This window comes from Acipenser ruthenus, chromosome 7 (genome assembly GCF_902713425.1).
Source record: "Acipenser ruthenus chromosome 7, fAciRut3.2 maternal haplotype, whole genome shotgun sequence".
Lineage (NCBI taxonomy): Eukaryota > Metazoa > Chordata > Actinopteri > Acipenseriformes > Acipenseridae > Acipenser > Acipenser ruthenus.
In genome coordinates, this window is record NC_081195.1 from 9,522,092 (window position 1) to 9,545,017 (window position 22,926).

Genomic DNA, 22,926 nt, shown 5'->3' on the forward strand with positions numbered 1-22,926 from the left:
TAAAAAATAAAGCATCAAATATAAGAGTGAACTTATTTAGTTAAATGCAATAATTCCTTGAATCTGGGATTTAAAAAAGTCCCATAAACCTAGAGAAGAAGCTAAATCACAATTTAAGATGGTGCATTAGCCGAAGTGTCACGTATTTACATCAAAAACGATGTCTGTACATTGTTCTGGAAACACCTCAGAGTTAACATGTGGGCTAAATTATGCTTACATCTTTGAAGATCACAGACCCATAGCACTATAACTCAAAAACAAATCAAGTTTAAGAACATTGCACTTAAACAAATACAGCTCCAGTCTGTTAATTAGACTATTAGAACCTCCATTTTTCAAGTGTTAAATTTGTTTGCTGTAAAGTTAGGAGACACAGAGATGGGGCAGCATTTTGGCTTATGGCTGAAGCAGTTGTGGTAAATATTTAGAAACCTTGTAACTGCTGTGTTGAGTGCAGTCCCTCTTACTGCTCCCCACCAACCCTGAAGGTGCATTTTTACTGTCAGGCTGTGATCTACAGCCCCTAGCTGGCGATGAGAGAGCAGATGAGAGAATTACACAAGCGATTACTAATTACAGAGCGTGCCTGTGATTATTGAAGGAGCTTTACTGGACAGGAGCTCGAAATCACACAAGCACTTTCACACTCACATGCATGCATGCATACGTGCAACTAAACCAGCTGAAACCCATTAAGACATCACACTCAAGCTGACAGACAGAGGCAAGTCTTAAACTGAGCCAACTGTGCCAGTGTTCCTCTCCCACATGAGGGCTGTAGTGCTCTGGTTCTCTCACTAAGCATTCCCCTCTAATTATACCTTAATAATGCAGTGGTTATTTACAGCATTATCCTGTAGTCAGTGGTGTAGTCCTAAATCTGAAGGAAGCGGAGCACCACTAAAATAGCGATTTTCTTAAACAAGGATTATTATATGAATTCACATTTTAGTGTCTTTCTCCATATCTTCAGAATGCTTTAGTGTCTGTATGTCAGTGACAGAACTGTCTGAGCTGCCTGTAGAAAATAGTACCGGATCTGTTTTGTGGCGCTTTCCGGCTTGACCACACCACTGCCTGTCATTACATCTGAACCTGAGAGGTTAAAAAAAAGGTTCAGTACTTTCTGAGCTGCTTTAGTTTGGGGTGGCCTCACATTGTCTCTACAAAATACCACCATTCTGCAGTTGATTAGAACTTTAGTCAGTGAGTATCTGAAACATTTTGTTTTCCCCGGTAACACGTTTTGCTCTGTATACACTGTGTGCTGTGGTTGTAAGATTTGTGAGGTGTGAATGTGAACTGCTGCTTCATCTGGAGACCATTAGAAACAAAAGGGTCATATTTTCAATGTGTTTTCTCCATTCTTCAATCAACTTTTTTGAAAAGGAGAGAAAATCATGTTAATGTGACAAAATGAAACACACTTTGAGAGTGTGTAAGAGGACTTGAAATATATAACGTAGTGGTTTGGTTCTATTTTTGTAAAATGTGTAAGAGGACTTGAAATATATAACGTAGTGGTTTGGTTCTAGTTTTGTAAAATGTGTAAGAGGACTTGAAATATATAACGTAGTGGTTTGGTTCTAGTTTTGTAAAAGTAACAGGTGGTTTACCTCTTTCAAAAAATAGGAGTTAATTAAAGACTGGAGTAAACGCTTTGAAAATATGGCCCAAGGTATTTAATCTCAAGGGGTTTATCCAGGTAAATAGAAGTATGCAGAAACCTGTTACTCATAAAGGCGATCTTGAGTACTTATTGACAGGTATTCAATAAATCCATTCATTAATATGTTGATTTTAAAATAAGAAAAGCTATCCTCCCTCATTTTTTACAACTACCAATCCATGACAATTAACTTCTGCATTGAGTGTATTAAAAGCCGACTGAAAGAACATTTTTCTTTCACCTGGGGCGCTGACATTTTTACTGCTGCAGTGGTGGACCGAGGATGTGAACTGACAATGAAAAGTACAAGAACTAGCTACATTCACCAAAAGTGCTTCTCATTACAGCTCTGCAAATCCACCTGACAAGAAAGTTATCTTCACATTCAGTCGTGGCCCTCTCACCATTGTGAGGTGGTTTTGTAATGTGAAGACGGGGGCTTGGTTAAGACCACAGAACTCTGATCACTTTGAACCCAGCCCTCCAAATGTGAAAGTCATGAAAGGGTAGCCTGCTTTGCTACCAAGCTCCCCTTGACTGTTCACCTTTCAAGTCGTCTATCAACCTGCCTGGCTGTCCCGCCTACATCTATTAATACTTCACTTCAAATCCCAATGTCTAGAGATTTTATGCGCTCAATTTGCCTGGACATGTCTCATTGAGGGAGCACAGGATACAGTTCATGAAATGCAAGATTTATATGGCAATGTCACTTTGGAAATATTATTGAGCAACTACCTTGCCATGGCTGTCATTACCTCAAGGAGACTCTGAACCCCAGTCAGTGTTCAGAGATCTTAATGCATTAAAGGGTTAATTCCTTATATATCAACCTATTGACACAGCCAGGCTATAACACATGTCCTAAGATCACTGCACATTCTCAAGTAGTTATAACCTCAAAGGAATATCACTTTGCCTTTAGATTTTAAACGACTTTAGTGTTGGATTGTGAGCCCTTGTAAAAGCGATGTTACATTTCAGAGGGATGAGTGTGGAGAAAAACAAATACTGTACATGAATAAATAATTAGTTTCAACAGGAAATAGGGCCAATTAGAATTGTTTTACACCTCCTGGCTCTGGGGTGAGGGAAGGCTGAGTTCTAGCTGGTTGCGAGCAGGAGACAGCACTGATCCAGTGCTTTCAGTCTGTGTGAAGCCCAGCACAGGTGGAAAATCGCACTTCCACATTATTAATCAAGTGACACTTTATTTAGCCGACAGAGTGTTTAATCTTTGCGGTTCTCTCAGGATTAAGGGCTGGCTCGATGTGAGATAAACATCTCCTCTCAGGCGAGTGCTACCTAAAGCACGAAGAGTTCAGAGAGGCCCTCTGATAAACAAAGACTTCACAAGCACCTGGTTAGATAGGGACTGAACTGAGATGGACAAACACTATATACAGGATATGGTTTACAAAAATTGTCATTAGACCAAAAGTTATAGTCTTATCTTGTTTAAACTTAACACAAAGGAACCACAGACTATCATTAGAAGTTAATTACCAGCACACAGTAATTTGCCAGGATGTACAACAGTAAAAAAAAAAAAAATGGTTTTGCTCATCATACAATTCCTTTTCTAAACTCTCTACACAACAGGAGTTTACATAATTCCCTATTGAAGCCTGATCAAGCACAGCATTACTATTTCCTTTCAGCTGAGACCCAGTAACGAGAGCCCTCACACAGTGCCCCCTTGAGCCTCGCGCCACTCACCCGTCCAACAGCAGTATGGCGGTCTTCCGGGGCCGCCCGATGTTGGGTCCGTAGAGGCTGGCACGATTGTTGTAGAAGCGCACCGACTGCAGAAGGTTGCGAAGCTGGAGGTAATCCCGAGCCAGCTGGCTGCCGTTTACAGTGCGCCCCACCATTGCCCGGTAGCTGTTGGGCTCTGCAGGGACATTTGCACTTTTAAAATAACTTAACAATGTATTCAGATGAAAACAGCGTATTTCCCGTGGTGTAATTCAAGAAGGCATGAAGAACAGAACTACAGAGAACATGACATCAGAAATGAATTAAGCAATGACTGTTACACACATTCTGGAGCTGGGTGATCCAGCAGCAACACATGAAAGGCATGAGGACCCTTATTGACTAATCGGAGGCAGGACAGTGTTACAAGCAATTTCTGCCCTTTTAGACCTGTATGTGCTATATAAAACACAGCTCAGTTCTATTGTGGAAGAAAGAAGCACCTCTTTTCATTCCAGATTCTATGCATATAATATTGTTTCTTTTGAAGCTTAAAGATGACGCACAACTTCACCTTTTTTTTAAATGATAACGGAATGCAAGAATATTTTTTACTTATCTTAACTATATTCTCCACCTGCTCCTTTAGTTACAGCACTCACCGTTGCCCAGCTCCCAGGAGATGTTGTACTTCTTGCTAGCGCTGTACTTGAGGAGGCTCAGGGCACTGGATCCATTCCAGGAGTTATCAGGGTTTCGGTGCAGGGCATTGAGCCCGAAAATGAGGCGCAGCCCAGCACAGTCGGCAAAGTTGTAGAGTTTGTCTAGAGACCTGGCTGGGAGAAAGCGATTTGCAGTTGTAACTTTGTTTCTTTACTCTTTTAGAAAGTCTTTCTTTGCATCTTTGTAAGGAGTTTGGCTAGGGGTTGACAAAGCTTGAATCTTATATCTGCACAGAGGTGGATTAAGGACAGTACATGATATAGGAAAGACAATGCTGGGGACAAAGCCCTCTGTCAATTTGCTGGCGAAAATATTTTTTGAATAAAAAGTTTAGACCTCCAGAGAAAAGAGAATAAAATGGAGACTTTTAGGAGCTAGGAGTTAGTGTGGAATATTTATATTTTGACAAGCACTACTTTGCTGTTCACAAGTGTAAAAAAAGGTGAACATTTTATTAAAATACAATCAGTGTTCTATTAAAAAATATAAGATTAGGCTTTAATTTGTGTATACAGTAACAGACACCATAAATATTTCATTGTAAAAGGAATGTAGAAACTGTTTATACACTTAACGAAACACACCGATAAAAGAATGAATGTGCTGCAAAATACAATTATTAATAATTTCAGCATGAACTTTATTTGCAATTTTTATTGCCTTGCATCTATCTGTCAACCTGTTGTATTTTCAGTGCTCTTGTAGCACCGTATTCACACTTGAATCCAGATTCCAGGAGAAACAAGCTATACCATTTTAATCTGGTGATTTCAGAAAGGCATTTTAGTGGTGGTGTCTCCAAATGACAAGGCTGTGGACTGTGAACACATGATGGTATGAAGCCTGCAGTAATTGTCACTCTGGGGAAAAAAAGGTGCTTAACCTCCTCTCACCAGCGAGACCCTTGCCATGTGATCTCACTTTCTTAAGCGTGGCAGAGCTGCTGTGGACAGCCAGGACCTCCTGCACTGCACGACTCTTTAAAACTTGCTTTGAAACTCTATATTTTAAGAGCGGAGCAAGGAACATAAATATTGCAATGCACTTTGACCCCATTTCCTGTTGTAAAAAAGCAACTCAGAAACTGGTTCCGATTGGCGGCCCTCTATAACACCGATGCCTACAAAATTTATGGGCTTGTAAAACCTGAAGAATGTCCGTCAAAACTTAACTCCTTTGTAATCCCACAATGAGCTTACAGAATCAGTCAAAGGAAGTTTGGACTGTACCATTAGCTACCTTTGAAACCAAGCTAGTGATAGATTTTTGAGAAGATTCAGTGATATTGTCCAATGTGCAGTGAAGGTTAAGCATAGTAGTTACATATCTAATAAGAAGGCTGTTACCGTATAAGCCCTTGTTGGAAACACATGATCTACAGGCTTCTCCTGTAAATTCTATCAGTAACAAAAATAGCATATGGAAAAAGCTGCAGTGTATCATATCTACATGTCTTAATACCGGTACTTGTATAATAATTTTGTATTAAAATAAAATTAAAATAAAATTATATAGAAATTTCTCAAACGAAGAATTTTATGAAAAATCTTTTGCAGCAAAAGTTTTGCTTTAGTGGATTAGGAAAAAAAGTTACAAGAAATAGATGTCTACAATTATTTATTTCGGCAATTTTTTTGCAAAACTCCAAAAGTGCTAATTCAAAAGTATTCATACATTTTAATGCTATGATAGTATTGTCTACAAGGTGCTAGAAATTTGAATAGGATGATGCAGAACCTAATTCTAGAAGAGTCTCAAATGTTGGATTGTAGGTGAACATTCTTAGAGAGTATAGAAGGGTTAGCAATTCCAACTGTTGTTTCTATTATCAAGAAGTACAAGACTCATGGTACTGTCACAACGCTCCCTCGGTCTGGAAGAAAGAAGGTTCTTTCACCAAGAACAAGCAGAAGAATTGTGAGGAAGGTTAATAACAATCTGAGATTGACTGCCAAATATATTCAAACTGAACTGGCTGCAAGTGGGCCTGGGGTTTCCATTTCAACCATAGGTCGAGTATTGCACAGTGAAGGTCTCAATGGTCGCAGGCCAAGGAAAAAGCCACTCTTAGGAAAACGTCACAAGGACAATCGCTTAAAGTTTTCAGAACGGCATTTGAATGATGAATATGAGTTCTGGTCAAAGGTTTTGTGGAGCGATGAAACAAAAATCTGGTCACACCTATATTTGTTACGCTTGGAGAAAGTCTGGTGAGGCGTACAAAGAAAAGAAAACCATACCTACTGTCAAGCATGGAGGTGGTAATATCCTTCAATGGGGCTGTTTTTCCTCTAATGGCACAGGAAATTTAGTTCCAATACATGGTCAAATGGATTCCATAGCATACCAAAAGATATTGGCCAATCATCTGAAACCCTCCATTACAAAACTTGGTTTAAAGCGCAAATGGATGTTGCAACATGACAATGATCCAAAGCACACATCAAAATCTATTTCACAATGGTTAAAGAAGAATAAAATCAAGGTTCTGGAATGGCCTAGTCAACGTCCCGATCTAAAGCCGATTGAGAATCTTTAGTATGAGTTGAAGAAGGCTGTTCACAAGAGAAGTCCTTGGAATTTGAATGAACTGGAACAATGTGCGTTGAAGAATGGTCAGAAATCACTAAAGAATCATGCCAAAAGCTCATTGACAAATATCCTAATCATTTAAAAGAGGTTATTATTGCTAATGGTGCCTCTACTAGATATTAATTTCCTCAGGGTATGAATACTTTTGAATTAGAATTTTTGGAGTTGCGAAAGAATTGTAGACATCTATTTCTTGTATCTTTTTTTCCTTATCCACAAAAGCAAAAGCTTTGCTACAAAAGATTTTTTTTAAAGTTAATATCGGGTATGACCTCCCTGAGCATTAACACAATCCTGGCAGCGTTGAGGCATAGACCTGATCAGCCTCTAGATAGACTGTTGTGGGATGTTCTGCCACTCTTCCTGTGCAGCTGCAGCTGGCTGGTCGCGGTTGTCTCCTGTGGATGGCACTGGCGATTTGGTCCCACAGATGTTCTATTGGACTCAGGTCAGGAGAAAAAGCTGGCCACGGCAAGACCTCAACATTGTTTTCTTGAAGTCGTGCAATTGTAATCCTAGTACTGTGCGGTCTTGCATTATCCTGCTGGAAAATCGACACTTCCAGATTGGCTTGCAGGAACGGAAAAACTATTGCCTCAAGGACTTCGTCAGTGTATCGTTGAGCAGTAAGGTTGCCCTCAATCTGCACCAAGGGCGTCCTTGTGTTAAAGGAGATTCCTCCTCACATCATCACACTTCCACCGCACCACGGTAGGCTTAAACGACGCAACAGTCAGCATAACACTCACCACGACTTCCCCACACATGTTGTCTTCCGTCAAGGGCAAAACGGCATTCATCTGTGAATAAAACACTCCATCACTCTCTCAAATGTTCTCTGGCCCACAGAAGACCATGATCTTGTCTCTTAGCTGTCAAAAAACGATTACGCAGATGGATCTGTTGGATGTGGTGGTCCTGGGCCGGTGTGGTGACCCTCTGCTTTCCAGGAATTGGCCTGTCCCTCACAGAGCCGGTTTCCTGGTTTCTCTGGACTAGTCGGCGGATTGTTGAAGCAGGCTGCCTTCAATCATGCCGATAGCAATCAGTCGATCTTCATTACTTAAGCAGGGCATGGTTGTATCTTTCACTGTTCTTGCGTTAATTCAAATCATGTCTTTCACTGGCTATTTATACAGATTCTTAATCAACTTTTTAAAATTTGTTTGAAATTTTAACTCAACTCAAATACCAAACACTGAGCACCTGGTGTTTTTATGAAATCACACGACTTGAGCTCAGTATTTTGTTATCCCAACTGACAACAGAACTGGCAGAAGGCACAGGTGTCGCTGTCCATCAAATCAACAGTATGAAAATCAGGACTTAAAGGATGTGTTGCAGTAAGAATACCTCTGTTTAGAAAGGGGAACAAGAATAAAAGACTAAAATATGCACAAGAACACAAAAATTGGTCAAAGGTGCTTTGGACTGTTGATGGATGGACAATGACACCTGTGCCTTCTGCCAGTTCTATTGTCAATTCAATGCTTGTCTCTATTCTTTAAGGATATTATCTTCAAGTTTTGCTCATCCTTGTTAGACAGCTTTTTGGGTCTTCCAGTCCTGGGTTTGTCAATTACAGATGATTTTTCTCTGTACTTGTTGATTATGCTTCGGATACCACACCTTGAAAATCAAATGATGCAAGCTATTTCACTCAATGTTTTTCCTTCTTTATGCAAGTCAAGGTTGTTATAATAGCAGAAAACACTAGTGGAGGCTTTGAGTAAATTGCGGATGCTCATAATGCATCAGAGTAGAAAAATTCAACATGCCTAAGACGTTTGCACAGCAGTGTATATCTGGAATCCGTCGATCTGTTCAGTTTCACCAGCAAAAAAAACACTCTACTTGAAAAATCTCATTTTAAAAGTGCCCTGGGAATAATAACCTATCAATTTATCACCTCCCAGTGGGATCAGGTACTCAACATACAGCTCTATTTGCCCTATGTTTTTGTCTTCAGCATTACAATGCAAAAGCTTTAAAACATTTCCATTTATTTCCTCCAGATGTCACCAGCCCTTGATGTATATGCCTGTAAAGGACAGGAGGCCAACTGTGTTTTCGATTACACTCTAACTCCACAGCCGCACAGCTCTACTTCTCAACATTATACTGTGCTGATATATATATAGATATATATATATATATATATATATATATATATATATATATATATATATATATATATATATTTTATACAAATAGAATTGTATCACAGGGAGTGTCAATCCACTGTCTCAGGAGTCTCTCTGCACTTGACCTCCCAGATGCTACTGCCAGAGCACACACCTGTGCAGCAGACCGTCATAGCAGTGCTTAAAGGGCCCCAGCTAGTTCTTCCTTTTGTGATTACCAAGGCTGTACAATCGTATTAGCATTCGCAACGCTATCATTATCATTTCAAATACACTGTTAAAGATTCCTGACACTTCCTGTGCCAACACAGGAAATGACTGAGTACCAGGAAGCAACAACAGTCACGCTTTAATTTATTGTTATGCACTTGAAAAATCAGCAAATCTGGTATTCAAGTAAAAATATCAAGCAAGCAAGATTTGTTTTGATAGGCTCAGCTCTGAGGAAGAAGTGGTAGAAAGTCCAGCTGCTTCCTTGTTGTTTGATATGACTAAACCATCAAATCTCCGATTTCAACATTTTATCTGTTGTTTGATAATATAGAATTTAACTGTACTGAATGGAGATTTGGTCTCACCCAATATGCTTAAATCGGAAGAGTCTGATTTGTGAAGTCAGCTTGGGTAAGCTCAGCTACCTGTCTTACTCCTCAGTTGGCCTTTGTGGCATCAGGCTAGACACCGCTTTCTCTAACAGGAAGTTGACTGGATTTCATCAGCAGCAACTCAGAGCTTACGTGTTAGAACTGCTAGTGATACCAAAGCTGGCCTCATTGTGACTTCAATCCAGCAGGCTGATTCCAAGCAGCTACACATGGGAACTGCTGAGGACCATGTGCAGTAGCCGAGTAATGCCCCAGAACATTCAAATATCAGCATAAAAACCATTGTGGTTTTATTTAAAAACAAAACTCGATGAATAAATAGACCACAGTAAGTGGATATAACACCGAGTAAGACCATATTCTCCAGTGATTTAAGCAGTATCCAGATTTTAAAAATCAAACAATAACCATCTTGAAACTGTAAAATGACTATGTAATTGCACATTTTACAGCTGTTATTAAAAATGTTATAGTTTTTGTTCAAAACGTTCTTTGCTGACTCTCGTGGCACTATCACACGGCTTCCTCTGGCTCTCACATTATAACCACTTGGCTTCCCTCAGTCATTTGGTCAGTATGCCTCAGGTTCCTCTGACAACTAGCCTATAAGTTTGAATTCCTTTATTTCTGTCTAACGTACCTCTGGCTGTGATCTAGCACAGTGATTCCACAAAAGAGACAGTGAGATCATTGGTGAGGTAACCGGGTAAAAACAGGAGGGCACTACAGCTTTAAATGAAACCAGGCTAATGCCCTGCAACCTCCCAACCATGTCCTGTACCTCATAAAATGGAGGGATCTGGACAATGTCATAGCGGCTATCAGATAACAGATATTGACACTCGGTAACCAGCAAGACTGCTTGTGAATGCAACGGCTCATTTCTGCAAGATTCTTTTTGTTTTCAGTTATGATAATTGCGTGCAGTGAGGAAGGTGCTGCCAAACCTGAAACCAAACTCCTGAACAAGCTACAGGCCAATGCTCAATAAAACGTCCCTTCTTTATATTTCATATGACACATTTAATTACTTTACCTGTCATCAACACTTTTGAAGAGAGGTGGAAAACTTTTTTTTTTTTTTTTTTTGTTAAACGCTTGTAGTCGCGCCGTACGTATTCCCTCGGAGACAGTGTGAGTGGTTTTGGGTCACACAGGGAGAGAGGGAGTCAGGGAATGGGTAAATAAATAATGAAACAGAATAAAGGACAAACTAAGTGGTTGGAGTCACACAACATGCTCTTTAAATGCGAGTAGCAAACTATAATTTTTTTGAAAGGACGGTTATTCAGGGGGGTGTCCTAGTGTCAGTTAATATCTAGTATCAAAATAAAAATTCTGTAGGGTGGGCTTTTGTCAGTCACTATGGGAGCCACTAAAACTCATAGCTTTTCCAAATTGCAGCAATCTTTATGATTCTGGAAACAAATGGATCCATCTGTAAAAAACAGACATTTCAGTTTATAGTTTTTTTTGATAGTCCCTTTAAAGGCTGCCATTTGCCTGTCCAAACAAGGGCTTTAGATAATCTGAGCTGGGTATTCTGTGCTCCAGATAGAGTCCACATTAAACCCTAGGGCCATTTATTTTCTCCCAGCAGCTGTAGGGCAATGAGAAACTAAAGAGTTAAGGAACCCTGCAGAGGATGGGAGGTGGAAGAAATGTTAAACATTAGAAATCATTTCTCCCTAACGCTGTACTTCCTGGTACCTCTCTTAGCAACAATTACATGAGCAATGGAGGGGTCTGGTATTTCTCAGTAATGAGGACCAGCGTCTGGCCTAAAAAGGGAAACTGTTTACGTCCAAATCCCTTCACCACAGAGCCTAAATGTGGAAACCACAAAACACACTGCAGACATAACAGCAGGGCCTGGCCTGGTTACCATATCAACCCTCTGGGGCTCCGATTCTGGCAGAACAGAAAATGTGTTTTACTGAGTCATAAATTAGAATTAGAATAAAGAAGCTCTGTCGAACCAGAAGACAGGCAGTTGCAAGTACGTATTTACACTGCGATCCTGAATTTTACAAAGGTTTGTTTTCCCTGCTGTAGTTTTGTTATGTTTTGAAATGCAACAAAAGGGACATACACATTTCACAGAAAAAAATACCAAAATGCATTTTGCAAGGCTCCACAAACAAATGATAACATAACATTTTATTTCAGGTTTGCATTTAAAGTGATACATTTCAAATTCCGTAACAGAAACGTATTAATATCACAGTAAAGGGGAGTTGCTAAATGTTGCATTGTTCAGCAACTACATGTTTGCAACAAAACGAAATCTTCAAATTCTTTGTCAGATACAACTTTCTTTTGACCTGCGACAGTAGTGCTTTAATGATGCTCTGTGGAAGCTGAAGGTGTGTGCCACTGCTGCTGCGATTAAAACACCCCTCCAAGGGGGCTCCCGAGTGGCGCATCCAGTAAAAGCACTCGCTAGAGTGCAGGATGCGCTCTATAGCCTGGACATCGCCGGTTCGAGTCCAGGCTATTCCACAGCTGACCGTGGACGGGAGCTCCGAGGGGGCGGCGCTCAATTGGCCGAGCGTCGTCCGGGGGGAGGGAGGGAGGGTTAGGTCAGCCAGGGTGTCCTCGGCTCACCGCGCACCAGCGGCCCCTGTAGTCTGGCCGGGCGCCTGCGCGCTTGCCTGTAAGCTGCCCAGAGCTGCGTTGTCCTCCAACGCTGTAGCTCTGAGGCGGCTGCACGGTGAGTCTGCAGAGTGTAAAGAAGCGGGCAGCTGACGGCACACGCTTCGGAGGACAGCGTGTGTTCATCTTCGCCCCTCCCGAGTCAGCGCAGGGGTGGTAGCGGTGAGCTGAGCCTAAAAATAATTGCCCATTTCAAATTAGGGAGAAAATAATAGAAACTGATTGGCAACGACTAAATTTGTAAAAAAAAAAAAAAAAAACAACAAAAAAAAACCCCTCCAAAGCCAAATTCAGTTCCTTACCCTGTAATTCAGTCACATAATATTCTTACGCCAAGATACCCTTCCGAGCCGATCCCCACGAGCCCTGGAACTGCATAACCCAGATCTTTAATTACAGACTCTACCTTCAGTGCAGCCTGCGGCACTCACCAGGTGTTAGGGACTGTGGCCTGTAGCAATCCCCTCCCCCTTTCACACCCCTCCCTCCATCAGCTTAGCACAGCTAGCGACAGGGCAGACAGAACCCCTTCTTTGAGAAAATTTTTTTTAAATTAAACTTTATGTAATATATATATATATATATATATATATATATATATATATATATATATATATATATAGACCCACACACACACACACATACATCCATACATGTACAGGCTCTGCATCGATGCAACGTTTTTATGTAACTCTATCGCATATCTCCTTTTTTTTACGATTTGTTGTAAAACTGTCATTTCTCTCTTACTGGAAGAGTTCTCAAACCCAGCTTGCATTCCGTTTTATAAACCTTTGTCTTTGAATTCAATCAGTTCCTCCCTGTTTAATGAAAGCTGCTATTAGAGATGCAGTGCCGCAGTGTGTTTCAACCTTGTCCAGGATGACTGGTGCTGTGTTGGAGTAATGCAGCATGTGATGTAGTGCGGTATTGTAATCTGACTACATTTTTTGTAACTTGTAACTGTAACAGTTCCTTTTTCAGACCCGTAACTAAATGTGGCAATGGATTACATTGTGTGTGAAAAAAGAACATTGTTACTTTTAGTTACATTTAAAAAAGAGACGACGGCTAACGCACAATGTGGAAATCAGAAAGCATTTCTCGTCAAACCTTAAATGTCACATGAACGCGTTTTTCGTATCAGAAAATGGCTTCAGAGGAGGAGATGAATGGGTTCAATAGCTGGAATGTTAAATATTTTGCGTTGCAGCCTGACCAAACCAAAAACAAAAAAAAAATCTCTAAAATGCAACCTTTGGCTGAGAAGTAACAATGATTAACTGTAACTATTTCATTTTTTTCAAAGTAATAAGTTACTGTAATGAGTTACAATTTTGTACATGCACAACATCAGGTGCAAAAAAATCAAGCTACATTTTTTTTTTTCCTTGTAGAGCAAATATAAATGACAATAAACAAAAGATGGTGTCTTCAGTGCATGCTAACGTTAGAGATCCCCCACAAGACTGGAAAAAACACAGGACTGCATTTGAATTTGAAAACAAGAAATTGTAAGGGAAGTTCATCTATAGGTCAGAAACTTGATACGGAAGTGAGTTATTTTAGTACATGTAGATTTAAGGCTGCTGATATCAGTAAAGGCTTACTTTCACTTTATACACTGCAGAAGAGCCTGAGTTGGCAAGCACAGTGTTTTAATGTTTACTTCATTAGCTGTGTATTTAAGTCTGGATAATCCAAATTAGTAACCCAACCCTGAGCATGCTAAGAGTTCAGTGAAGCCAGGACGATCCCTAACAGCTGCACTTGCTCTTGATTTATTTATTTTCTTTAGGATTCATTAAGTTAACAGGTTTAATAGTATTAATCATAGAAAACCGACCTTGTGCTGTGAACAGTATGGAACAGTGATCTATTCATATTACATGGTGCCGGAGTTAAGGGTTATCTTTTATGTGATTTCAAATAGATCTTTCTGTTTGGCTTGGCTGATAGGTTATGTTTGGAGCACCTCAATGTCTAACATCACTTGCACGCTGATAAGAAATAATGTTTATAAATGTATACTAATATAGTAAACTGCACTTACAATGACTCTGTAATGCAGTGCAGTGCTGTCGCAGTAGAGTAATACTGCAAAAAGGCATCCAGGCTGGAACATTGGTAATCATAGATTTGCACTGTTATTTTGCAGTTTTCCAATGTTAATTTACTGTTGTTTACTACAGTGTATATTAATAAATTATACCATGCCTCTATTTGCTTTTCTAATCTTGCAATACTTTGCTTTAATTATGCTGCCATTATACTTCACTACACTTTGCAATGCTTTGACCTTGTTAAACTTTTATTAGGGTCAGCAGTACAGTATGCATTTTTTTGTAAGGAAGCGGTCCTAATCAGACAGTCCAATTCAAGCCCTGGTTTTAAGGTCCTGTGACTTTAACAAGTAGCACAGTGAGTCCAGCAGTCCAGAAAATTCCATTCCTTCTCGGACCTCTTCAGGCTGTAAATTCTTTCTCCTTATCAAAAAGGAGTCAAAATGAGCAGATTAAAGAAGCAGGTGAGTCTCTAACAAACGTGGTAATTGGGGGAAAAAAGCAGGTTTCGCCTGGATCTTACCCTGACTTATTACAGAGAACAGCCCCTTCTCAGATAGCCTAGAGCACAGCTTCCAGCTGAGAGAGAACGGAGGGTGGGGGGGTGGGGGGGTCAGGACCTGGGTCTGTTAGTGCATTTTGGTTAGGGTTAATAGCCAGCAATTAGGCCAGCTATGCCATGAAAATAGACATTCTCCCAAACTTTATTTGTTCATACTCTTTCACTGTCTTTAATTCATAAGCACATACTGTATTTAACTTGTATATATCAGAAAGAGCTGTCTGAAGACATGCTTATTTGAATAGAATTAAATGACATAAAGCTACTAAATTAATTTAAACGTATTGTGCTACTTTTTTTTAAGTGACAGCGACCTTGGGAACTGTGTCTCCTATTGGTTTCACCAATTACTAACTAAATTATCAGCAAGTTCCTTCTTATAAAGCATGAAATACACCTTCACATGAAGTATACTTGTTCATAATTCTTACAATCATTTATATTTTATAAATGCTTTTTTTCAAAACTAAAAATGTACTTGAATTAGGCCTGTAGTGGTTCACTTGTTACACTGTGGCTGTTTCAATGAAGTCATTTTGCTGTGAGTGGTTTGCATTACATATGAATCAAATTTGATGGAATTAACATCTAAACAAATTAGACTTTTTCAGGGAAAAGTTACATTTGGCTAAATAGCACTGTCCTTGATTTTCTTTAGTTTATCTGTACAAGCAGCTCACTATACAGTCCACATGTGGTCTGCATACTTACCAACATTTGGAAACTGTTCAGCGGGATGCTTGTCCCCCTGGGGGGGAGAGGGGGGGTGGGGGGAGAGAGGGGGGTTCATACGCATCATACACATGGGAGGGTCATATGCAAAAAATACTCATTATCATATAATAGACATATCCCCCCAACTCAACACCACACAGCTATCATGACAGTAAAATAGACATAATGAAGCGATCTTGCCTTTGTATAAGTTGGTGATCATGGGTCTGTGTCCCTTTATTTGACCACCTAGTATCTAGCAGTCTTTAAATTACTCTCAGAAATGCAAACTGTATCCAAACAAACACAAACCTCTAATTCAAACCTCTTTTAGGTGTTTGAGATGCGAGAATTGAGGTGGGGTCTGTTTTGTCTCCTGAGCTACAACAGAACCTAAATATATATCATTTCTTAGCTCCTGCTGCTTCAGGTTGTATCAGCAATATATCTATTTGACTCACAGTGGCAAGCAGGTTTCAAAGGGAGGGGAATCATGTGATTCTGTGTTCTGACAACAATAGAAGCAGGTAAGACAACAAAAATAAATATGTGCATAGTGTCACATGGTTTATCAAATAAACTTAAAGAGTAAGTAGCAGGGTTCTGAAAAATAGAGTGTTACATGTCCCCACGTGTTGCTACAACTGTTTAAATAACGCACCTGTTATTTTTCTTTTCATTGTTAACATCCTGACAATGTTTTACACAGTTATAACTTAAAATTCTGTTTCAAAGCTCTTTTCAAAATGGCCGCTCTAGTGCACTGATAGTGTAAGGATTTTTGCCCACATTGTCAAATAAGTAACCTAGCAATAATGTTCCATGATGTGGTATGGAACAGAAAAGCCACAGTACTTGTTATGTTTTTTTTTGTTTAAAATCGCTCTTCCTACAGTGATTTATACAGAGTACAGATCTCAGTGCACTAGTGAAAAGCGCTTTGAAACAGACTTTAAAGTTTTAAGTGTAAAAAGCTGTCATGATCTTAACAATGAAAAGAAAAATTACAGGTGCGTTATTTAAACAGTTGTAGCAACACGTGGGGATGTATAACACTATATTTTTCAGAACCCCGCTACCTACTCTTTAAAGCCATTTAAGTGACAACTAATGAGAAAAATGAAAATGAATAAAACTCAGCAACAGGGCCCCACTGTCAGATAGTGCCACCTGCTGTGAGAGGTTGAACTTCACTTGAGTGGCAACAGACTACTACACTGGTGACTGACATCCAAAAGCTGTATTGTCCTCCATCCTCAACCCTACTAAAGAATCCCTCCACCTTGAGGAAAGCAACCTCCACTGAGTTCTGCTTGCAATAATGCTATATACATATATATTATTCATAGTGAAACTTCACTCTATAGGTTTTGCAATAACACTGTAGAGTGCTAGAGTCCCAATGATCATTGTGAAGCTACATGTTATTAAGCACGTGGAGAATTTAAGCACGTGTTTTTCGTTTATTCCGCTGCATTGCGTTTGTGTTTTCCTTGACATGACGTGTGTTGTTTTGTTAATGCTGTGCTGCCAGCTGGGAGGAAGTGCTTGTGAATCGGGAGACTGGGAGATGTTAACATCTCGCCTACACCCCCTTTATATGTACATGTAAATAAACAAATCAATCCGTCTCCTTCCTAGAACAAAGGCCAGCGCTGGCACGTGCTTAAGAGTGCAAGAAACATCTTTAGTTTCCTTGCACTTGCTGTAACGCTTGAGGTATTTAAGGAGTAGTTGAGGGAGGGGCTGATTAAGCTGGTATTACAAAGCCATTCTCATTCTCATTCAACAGATACATTGCACTATCCACTCTCGGAGTGCTTGCTATTACTATTATTGTTATTCTCCTGAGGCACTGGTGACCTGCTCAAAGTGAACTGTCATGCTGTCATGTTCAAACAGCAATCCTCTAAATCCCTGAATAGCAGAAAGTATTTAAATGTGTTCTTCATTCTCTAGGTCTAATACAATAATTGCCTTGGGATGGACCGGTAATTTAAAAAAAAAAAAAAAAAAATTGTAATTAAGCGGAAGACAGCCGAAACAGAGATTCGAGGATCACCCTGGGCTCTTAGCTTTGGCATGGAAAGACGCTTAAAAAAACAGATCTGTCATCTAATAAGGGAAAGTCTTGATTTCCTACAGATGTGGGGGGTTTTCTTGTCATTGTTTATGCCACTCTTAACATCTCTGTTCTGAATATTTTCCAATAAGAGCTACAGGTTTCGGGTGATCATTGCCCCATGCCAGTCACTTGCTTTTCTGTTATTGTGCAGCTGATGGCTTGTTCCCTTAAAATATTTTTGCATTACAGTCACAGAATGGGATTTTCGGACAATTAAGACTCTTTCTTGCTACCATACCATTTAATCCAGGATGGTTGCTAATTCATTTCTGTAACGATCCAAGCACTTTAAGTGTTAACATAACAATTCCATACATACCCCTTGTGTCATTGGCTTTCTACCTTCCATTCTGAACACACTTTTACTCAGCTTCCATTTGCCCTTCTGGTCCTACGTTATCGTCCCTATAATGCTTCTGTGTACAACTAAGTATTTTTTGTTACATAGTAGTTACATAGTAAATACATGTGTACTTACACATAATTACAATGTTATTATGCATAGTTACAATGTGTAAATCTTTTTGCACGATATAGCAATTGTATCAGAAGAAGGGTTAGAGTTAGAGTTAGGATTGGGGTTAGGGTTAGATTTAGGGAGGTTGGGATTGGGGTTAGGGTTATATCGTGCAAAAAAATGGACACATTAAGTATTATTATTATTATTATTATTTATTTCTTAGCAGACACCCTTATCCAGGGCGACTTACAATTGTTACAAGATATCACATTATTTTTACATACAATTACCCATTTATACAGTTGGGTTTTTACTGGAGCAATCTAGGTAAAGTACCTTGCTCAAGGGTACAGCAGCAGTGTCCCCCACCTGGGATTGAACCCATGACCCTCTGGTCAAGAGTCCAGAGCCCTAACCACGACTCCACACTGCTGCCCAAGTACATTGTAACTGCATAATAACATTGTAATTATGAGTAAGTACACATGTATTTAATGAGTACCATGTAAATACACAATAATTACATACACTTAGTGTAAAGTGTTCAATTTTTAAATAATGTCTAGTTTTATTATGATTGTTTAATAATCTTTGCCCTTGTGATAAATAAAAATGTTTTACATGTACAGCAATAGAGTTTACTATAAAGTTCCCTTCACTTATTCACTGCACTCAAAATGTCATGTTTTTTTTGCTGAGTATATTTGATAGCAAAAACATATGTGAGGCCCCTACCCTTTAAAATGTACAATAAAATGGAACTACCTGCAGACATTCTCACTGCATGTCTAATGGATGAAACAGCCATGCACTGCAGCTCATACTGAAGGGTACTTCACAGCATGCTTAGCTGTGGGTTGCACAGAGCTCTGAATGTAAAATCACTTATTCTAGATTCCCAACAAAGAACGACTGACTGCCAACAAACAAACGTCAAATGACATCTACAGTAATGACAGACAGCCACTTTTCTTGTCTCTTCCACTCTGCAAGCACTTTCCTGAATAATAAACTTTCTTTACTGACAGTTTTCCCACATTTCTCTCGAAATGGTTTTACACATCTTGTAGTTGCATAAAATAGAACAATGGAAAATCCTCCTTGAAGATTTCATAGTCATGGTGCTGGAAATACCATCTAATCTAAGCTTAGAAGTTCTGCATTCGATTCATTATTGAGAGTGTTATTGCTTGCTTGGCTTTTACTGTTTCATGAAATTAAGCCAAGCAAAGTCATTCAAGTCAATCTACTTTATTTAATTGCAAATAGTGGATTCAATGAAGTTATGCTTCCAAATTGTGAGTGTTTGTTACAAATGGCAATAATTTTATTTTAATGCCCGTGATTTCTCATGAAAAGCGTCATAAAATAATTTTTTTTACAGGTTTTGGTGTGTACGTAGCTTTAGAAAGCTGAGACAGGGTTTCAATAAGAGTGATTGGCTAACACAAAATCCTTGATTTGTAAAAACGATCTCAGATTATGGCCTCAGGGGGTGGAGGTTGGGGGGGCGTTAAGTGAAAACAAAATGTGTTAACCACACACAAACAGAATGCAGCTAGACTGCAAGAGTACGTAACATTACAGTGACCTCAAATTATAATGCACTTGAGCAGCATTCTCCATGTATCTACGTCCTTACAGAAAAACACCACTGGGATCAGATTATAATATCACTGCATTACTTTGAAGAAACCGTAAAAGAACTGTTAGCAGACCACGCCATTACCAGCAACAGCAAGACAATGGGTTTGTAATACAATATTGCACAGTGGTCCTGATACAATAGCACACATGACTAATACAGTACAGCAATGATTTACTCACTTTGTTGTTCATGGTATTTTAACATTCAGCACTTTGATGTCATTCTGCTGATAACAGTGTGCTGCCCTTGTGCTAATATTGTCTTTTACTAACATCGCTGTCGTTGAAAATATACCGCTGTTACCACCAATCTACTAAGCGTTTGTTATAATTTAGGTGTTTTCCAAGTATGTACGCATCTTTACTTGTTAATGAAACAACCAGCAAGAGAACAACGCTGAGATTCTGGAAAACATGAATAGTTATGAGACACTTGAAGAGGAGTATCAGGTTTGAAAATGACTGAACAGTAATTAATTCATTCTAAGTATTGATTCAGTATGTTCCATTTGCATAAATTCAGTTCCATCACTATGGGATTCATCCCATTTGGGGTTTGCAGAATCTTGGCAATGTTAACCTTGTGCATATCTTGCAATCACTCTTGCTTGTTAGAGTGCGGACTGAGCCAGGAAATATGGATAATGCAGGTGGTAATGAGAAGAGATTTTGGAAGGCTTGCTAAGTTTTTCTTAATAGGGCAGAAAGGCCACAAAAGCCAGTCCAAAACCTCTGCCTTTTTGATGCACTAAGTCTGGGCTGGAAGCATTGTGCACATGTGGTGTTGTTTAGAGGTGTCAGTTGCTGTCAGTCAAGTTCAAGTTTAAAAAGAACCAGGACAAGTTTTTCTTTTTCTTCTTCTCAGAAAAAAAAAAAATCTGCAAGTATTTTTTTTCTTCTCTGTTAAAGAACCCCAGACCCTTGCAACACACCACAGAAAATGTAATTTTACTTTTGTTCCACGCTTTCTGGACCAGAACAAATTACATTTTGCAGCTATGGGGCTAAGAAAAAAAAATCCCATCAAAATGTCTGGGTTTTTTTTCAGGATACGTGCTAAAATTTGAGATTCTTTTTAGAATTTAACAGCAATGGTCATTGGAGCCCTGAAATAAACTGAGCTAAGGTTAACATTTATCAAAGCTGCAGGGCTACCAAACTTTGAGACCGAAGCTGCCTGACTGTCTATCTACAGCCAAGACACAGAAAAAATGGAAGTGCCTGTTTGTATATAAGGTTCCTATTCATTCTCTCTCCAGATTTCTTTTGAATAATAACACAGCTATGTTCAGTTTCCACCACTCAGCACTGCCAAATACAGAAATGACACGACCACTGAAAGAAAATGCTCCAGTGTCAGCTGATTCTGTGACATCGTTACATTGCTACCACAGAGATTTAATGCATGTAAATGGTCTCTATGCATGCTACTGTAAAGGCTTGAGAGGACTGCCAACACAAAGTAAGTGGGTTCCAAAGACTTTATTACAGAGCACATGTTTCAGGAGTGTACATAGCTAAGGGGATAAAGCTGCTATCCCGCACATCTCACACTTCTCCATCCCTCACTCCCTATATCCTCCTAACACAAGGGTTAACACAGGTGCTGAGAGGCAAACCCAGACAGTACACATTCTCAAAGCAGTAATTTAACGGCACAGACAGTGCAACTAGAGAAACGTATTAATTGATATTTTACAGCTACACATCTACATCAACGCTTAAATTATTATTTTTAACAGCTGGGGTTGTCGTATATGACCAGATTATTGTATTACATTGTATAATAACTCTATAGTGATATGCAACAACAATGTTTTCCGGTACCTGCATGCAGTGATCGAAGCTCAAGAGTGAAGAGTGAACTTGTGTAAAACCGTAGTTAGTTCAGGGGCGGTATTGACAAAACTGCAAGTTGATATTTTTTTGCTATTCCTTGCACAAGGATAGATATTTTAATGCTTGGGAAAAAGGAAAGAATTTAAAGCACGAGAAACTAAAACCCTGCATCTATCAATCTTTCTGTCTGTCTTTGACATTCAGGTCCAGCCTTCCAGTCACAATAAAACATTTTCAGAGGCCTAGCCCGTTTACTGTTCATTAAGTTTTAGTCTGATCATTGATTGTTCTGTAAGGTTTGTGTATTAATTGTCGATACCCAGTAAGCAGATTAAAAAGGCTTTATTGGGAGATTACAAGGCATGAAGAACTGCACAAGCAAAAGAGGATAGCGCAGCTGTTTAGTCTTGCTGACAAGTCTCACTCACATTTTCTCTCTCATTCATACTTCCTGTATCCCCTACATAAAAGGTACACCTGAAATCAATATACGGGAACCCTACAGTTAAAAAAGAAAATGACTTTTTTAACTGTTATTTCAAGCCACCCCTGGATCTTTACTCCATCATACTTACATTATAAGCATGAAAAACGTCAACTAAATTTGGAATTACATTCCAAATAATGAGGACTCTAAGAAAAGCTTAAGGAGAAAGGGAATTTCTCCAGGTTTACGCAGCTTCAACAAATACATGCTAGATCAACCCAATCAGAAGAAAAACCAAATCAACTTGTCTCTTCAGGTACAGAAACTTAAGCGGTTTTCCTGTTTAGGAAGGCTGTTATACTGATTGAGTGACAGCTTCTGTTTTTAATAAGAAAGGGCTCCATTGAAAAATAAAACTCTTTTATTAACTCCAGCTTCTCCTGGAATTGAAACTTTGTTTGAATTCTGCTAGGTGCACTTAAAAATGGAAGATACATTCATTTGATCCAATATTATTCTTATACTGGCAAGGGTGCATGTAAATAAAGGGTTACGTGAGACTTTACAGTTAAGTAGCTGGCCCAGCTCCCTAAATAACTCCTGTATTCAACATCTGGGCTGATGTTTTAGTTTTAGGAGAAAGCTTATCTAGGGATGATCCAACCCCAATGAACATAAGCAGTCTGACAAAGTGAACAATGGTGCAACTCAGGTGGGATATTTTTAATAGGTGTGCTGAAAGGTGAGTACATTCTCAGGTTGCGCAGAGTAAACTATGGTAAATGCATAGAATATCCATGGGAAGAGCATGGTAAATCTGCAAAAATACCTTGGTAAACTTTTAGAAGGGGCTCCTTGTAGTTTTCATTTATATCTCTAAAACAGTAAATTGTAATATATGTAGAAATACAGAAATAAACTATTTAAAATTACTTGACAAATGCTTTTACAGTTAATGTCTTCAAATGTCTTAATGTATTATACACAGCTTCCTGCTTAG

The 22,926-nt window shown here is 39.2% G+C and overlaps 1 protein-coding gene across 2 annotated transcripts in view; it reads right to left on the reverse strand.

The window, feature by feature from the left end:
• Positions 1 to 22,926, reverse strand: part of LOC117415764 (inactive heparanase-2) — a 75,650-nt gene that overhangs the window by 31,313 nt on the left and 21,411 nt on the right. For both annotated transcript variants that reach the window (XM_034026552.3, XM_059026305.1), the window contains exons 4-5: positions 4,033 to 4,206; positions 3,392 to 3,566 (exon numbers count right to left, since the gene is read on the reverse strand). In XM_034026552.3, coding sequence (XP_033882443.2) covers positions 3,392 to 3,566; positions 4,033 to 4,206 — 349 coding nt within the window. The remainder of the gene's footprint in view (positions 1 to 3,391; positions 3,567 to 4,032; positions 4,207 to 22,926) is intronic.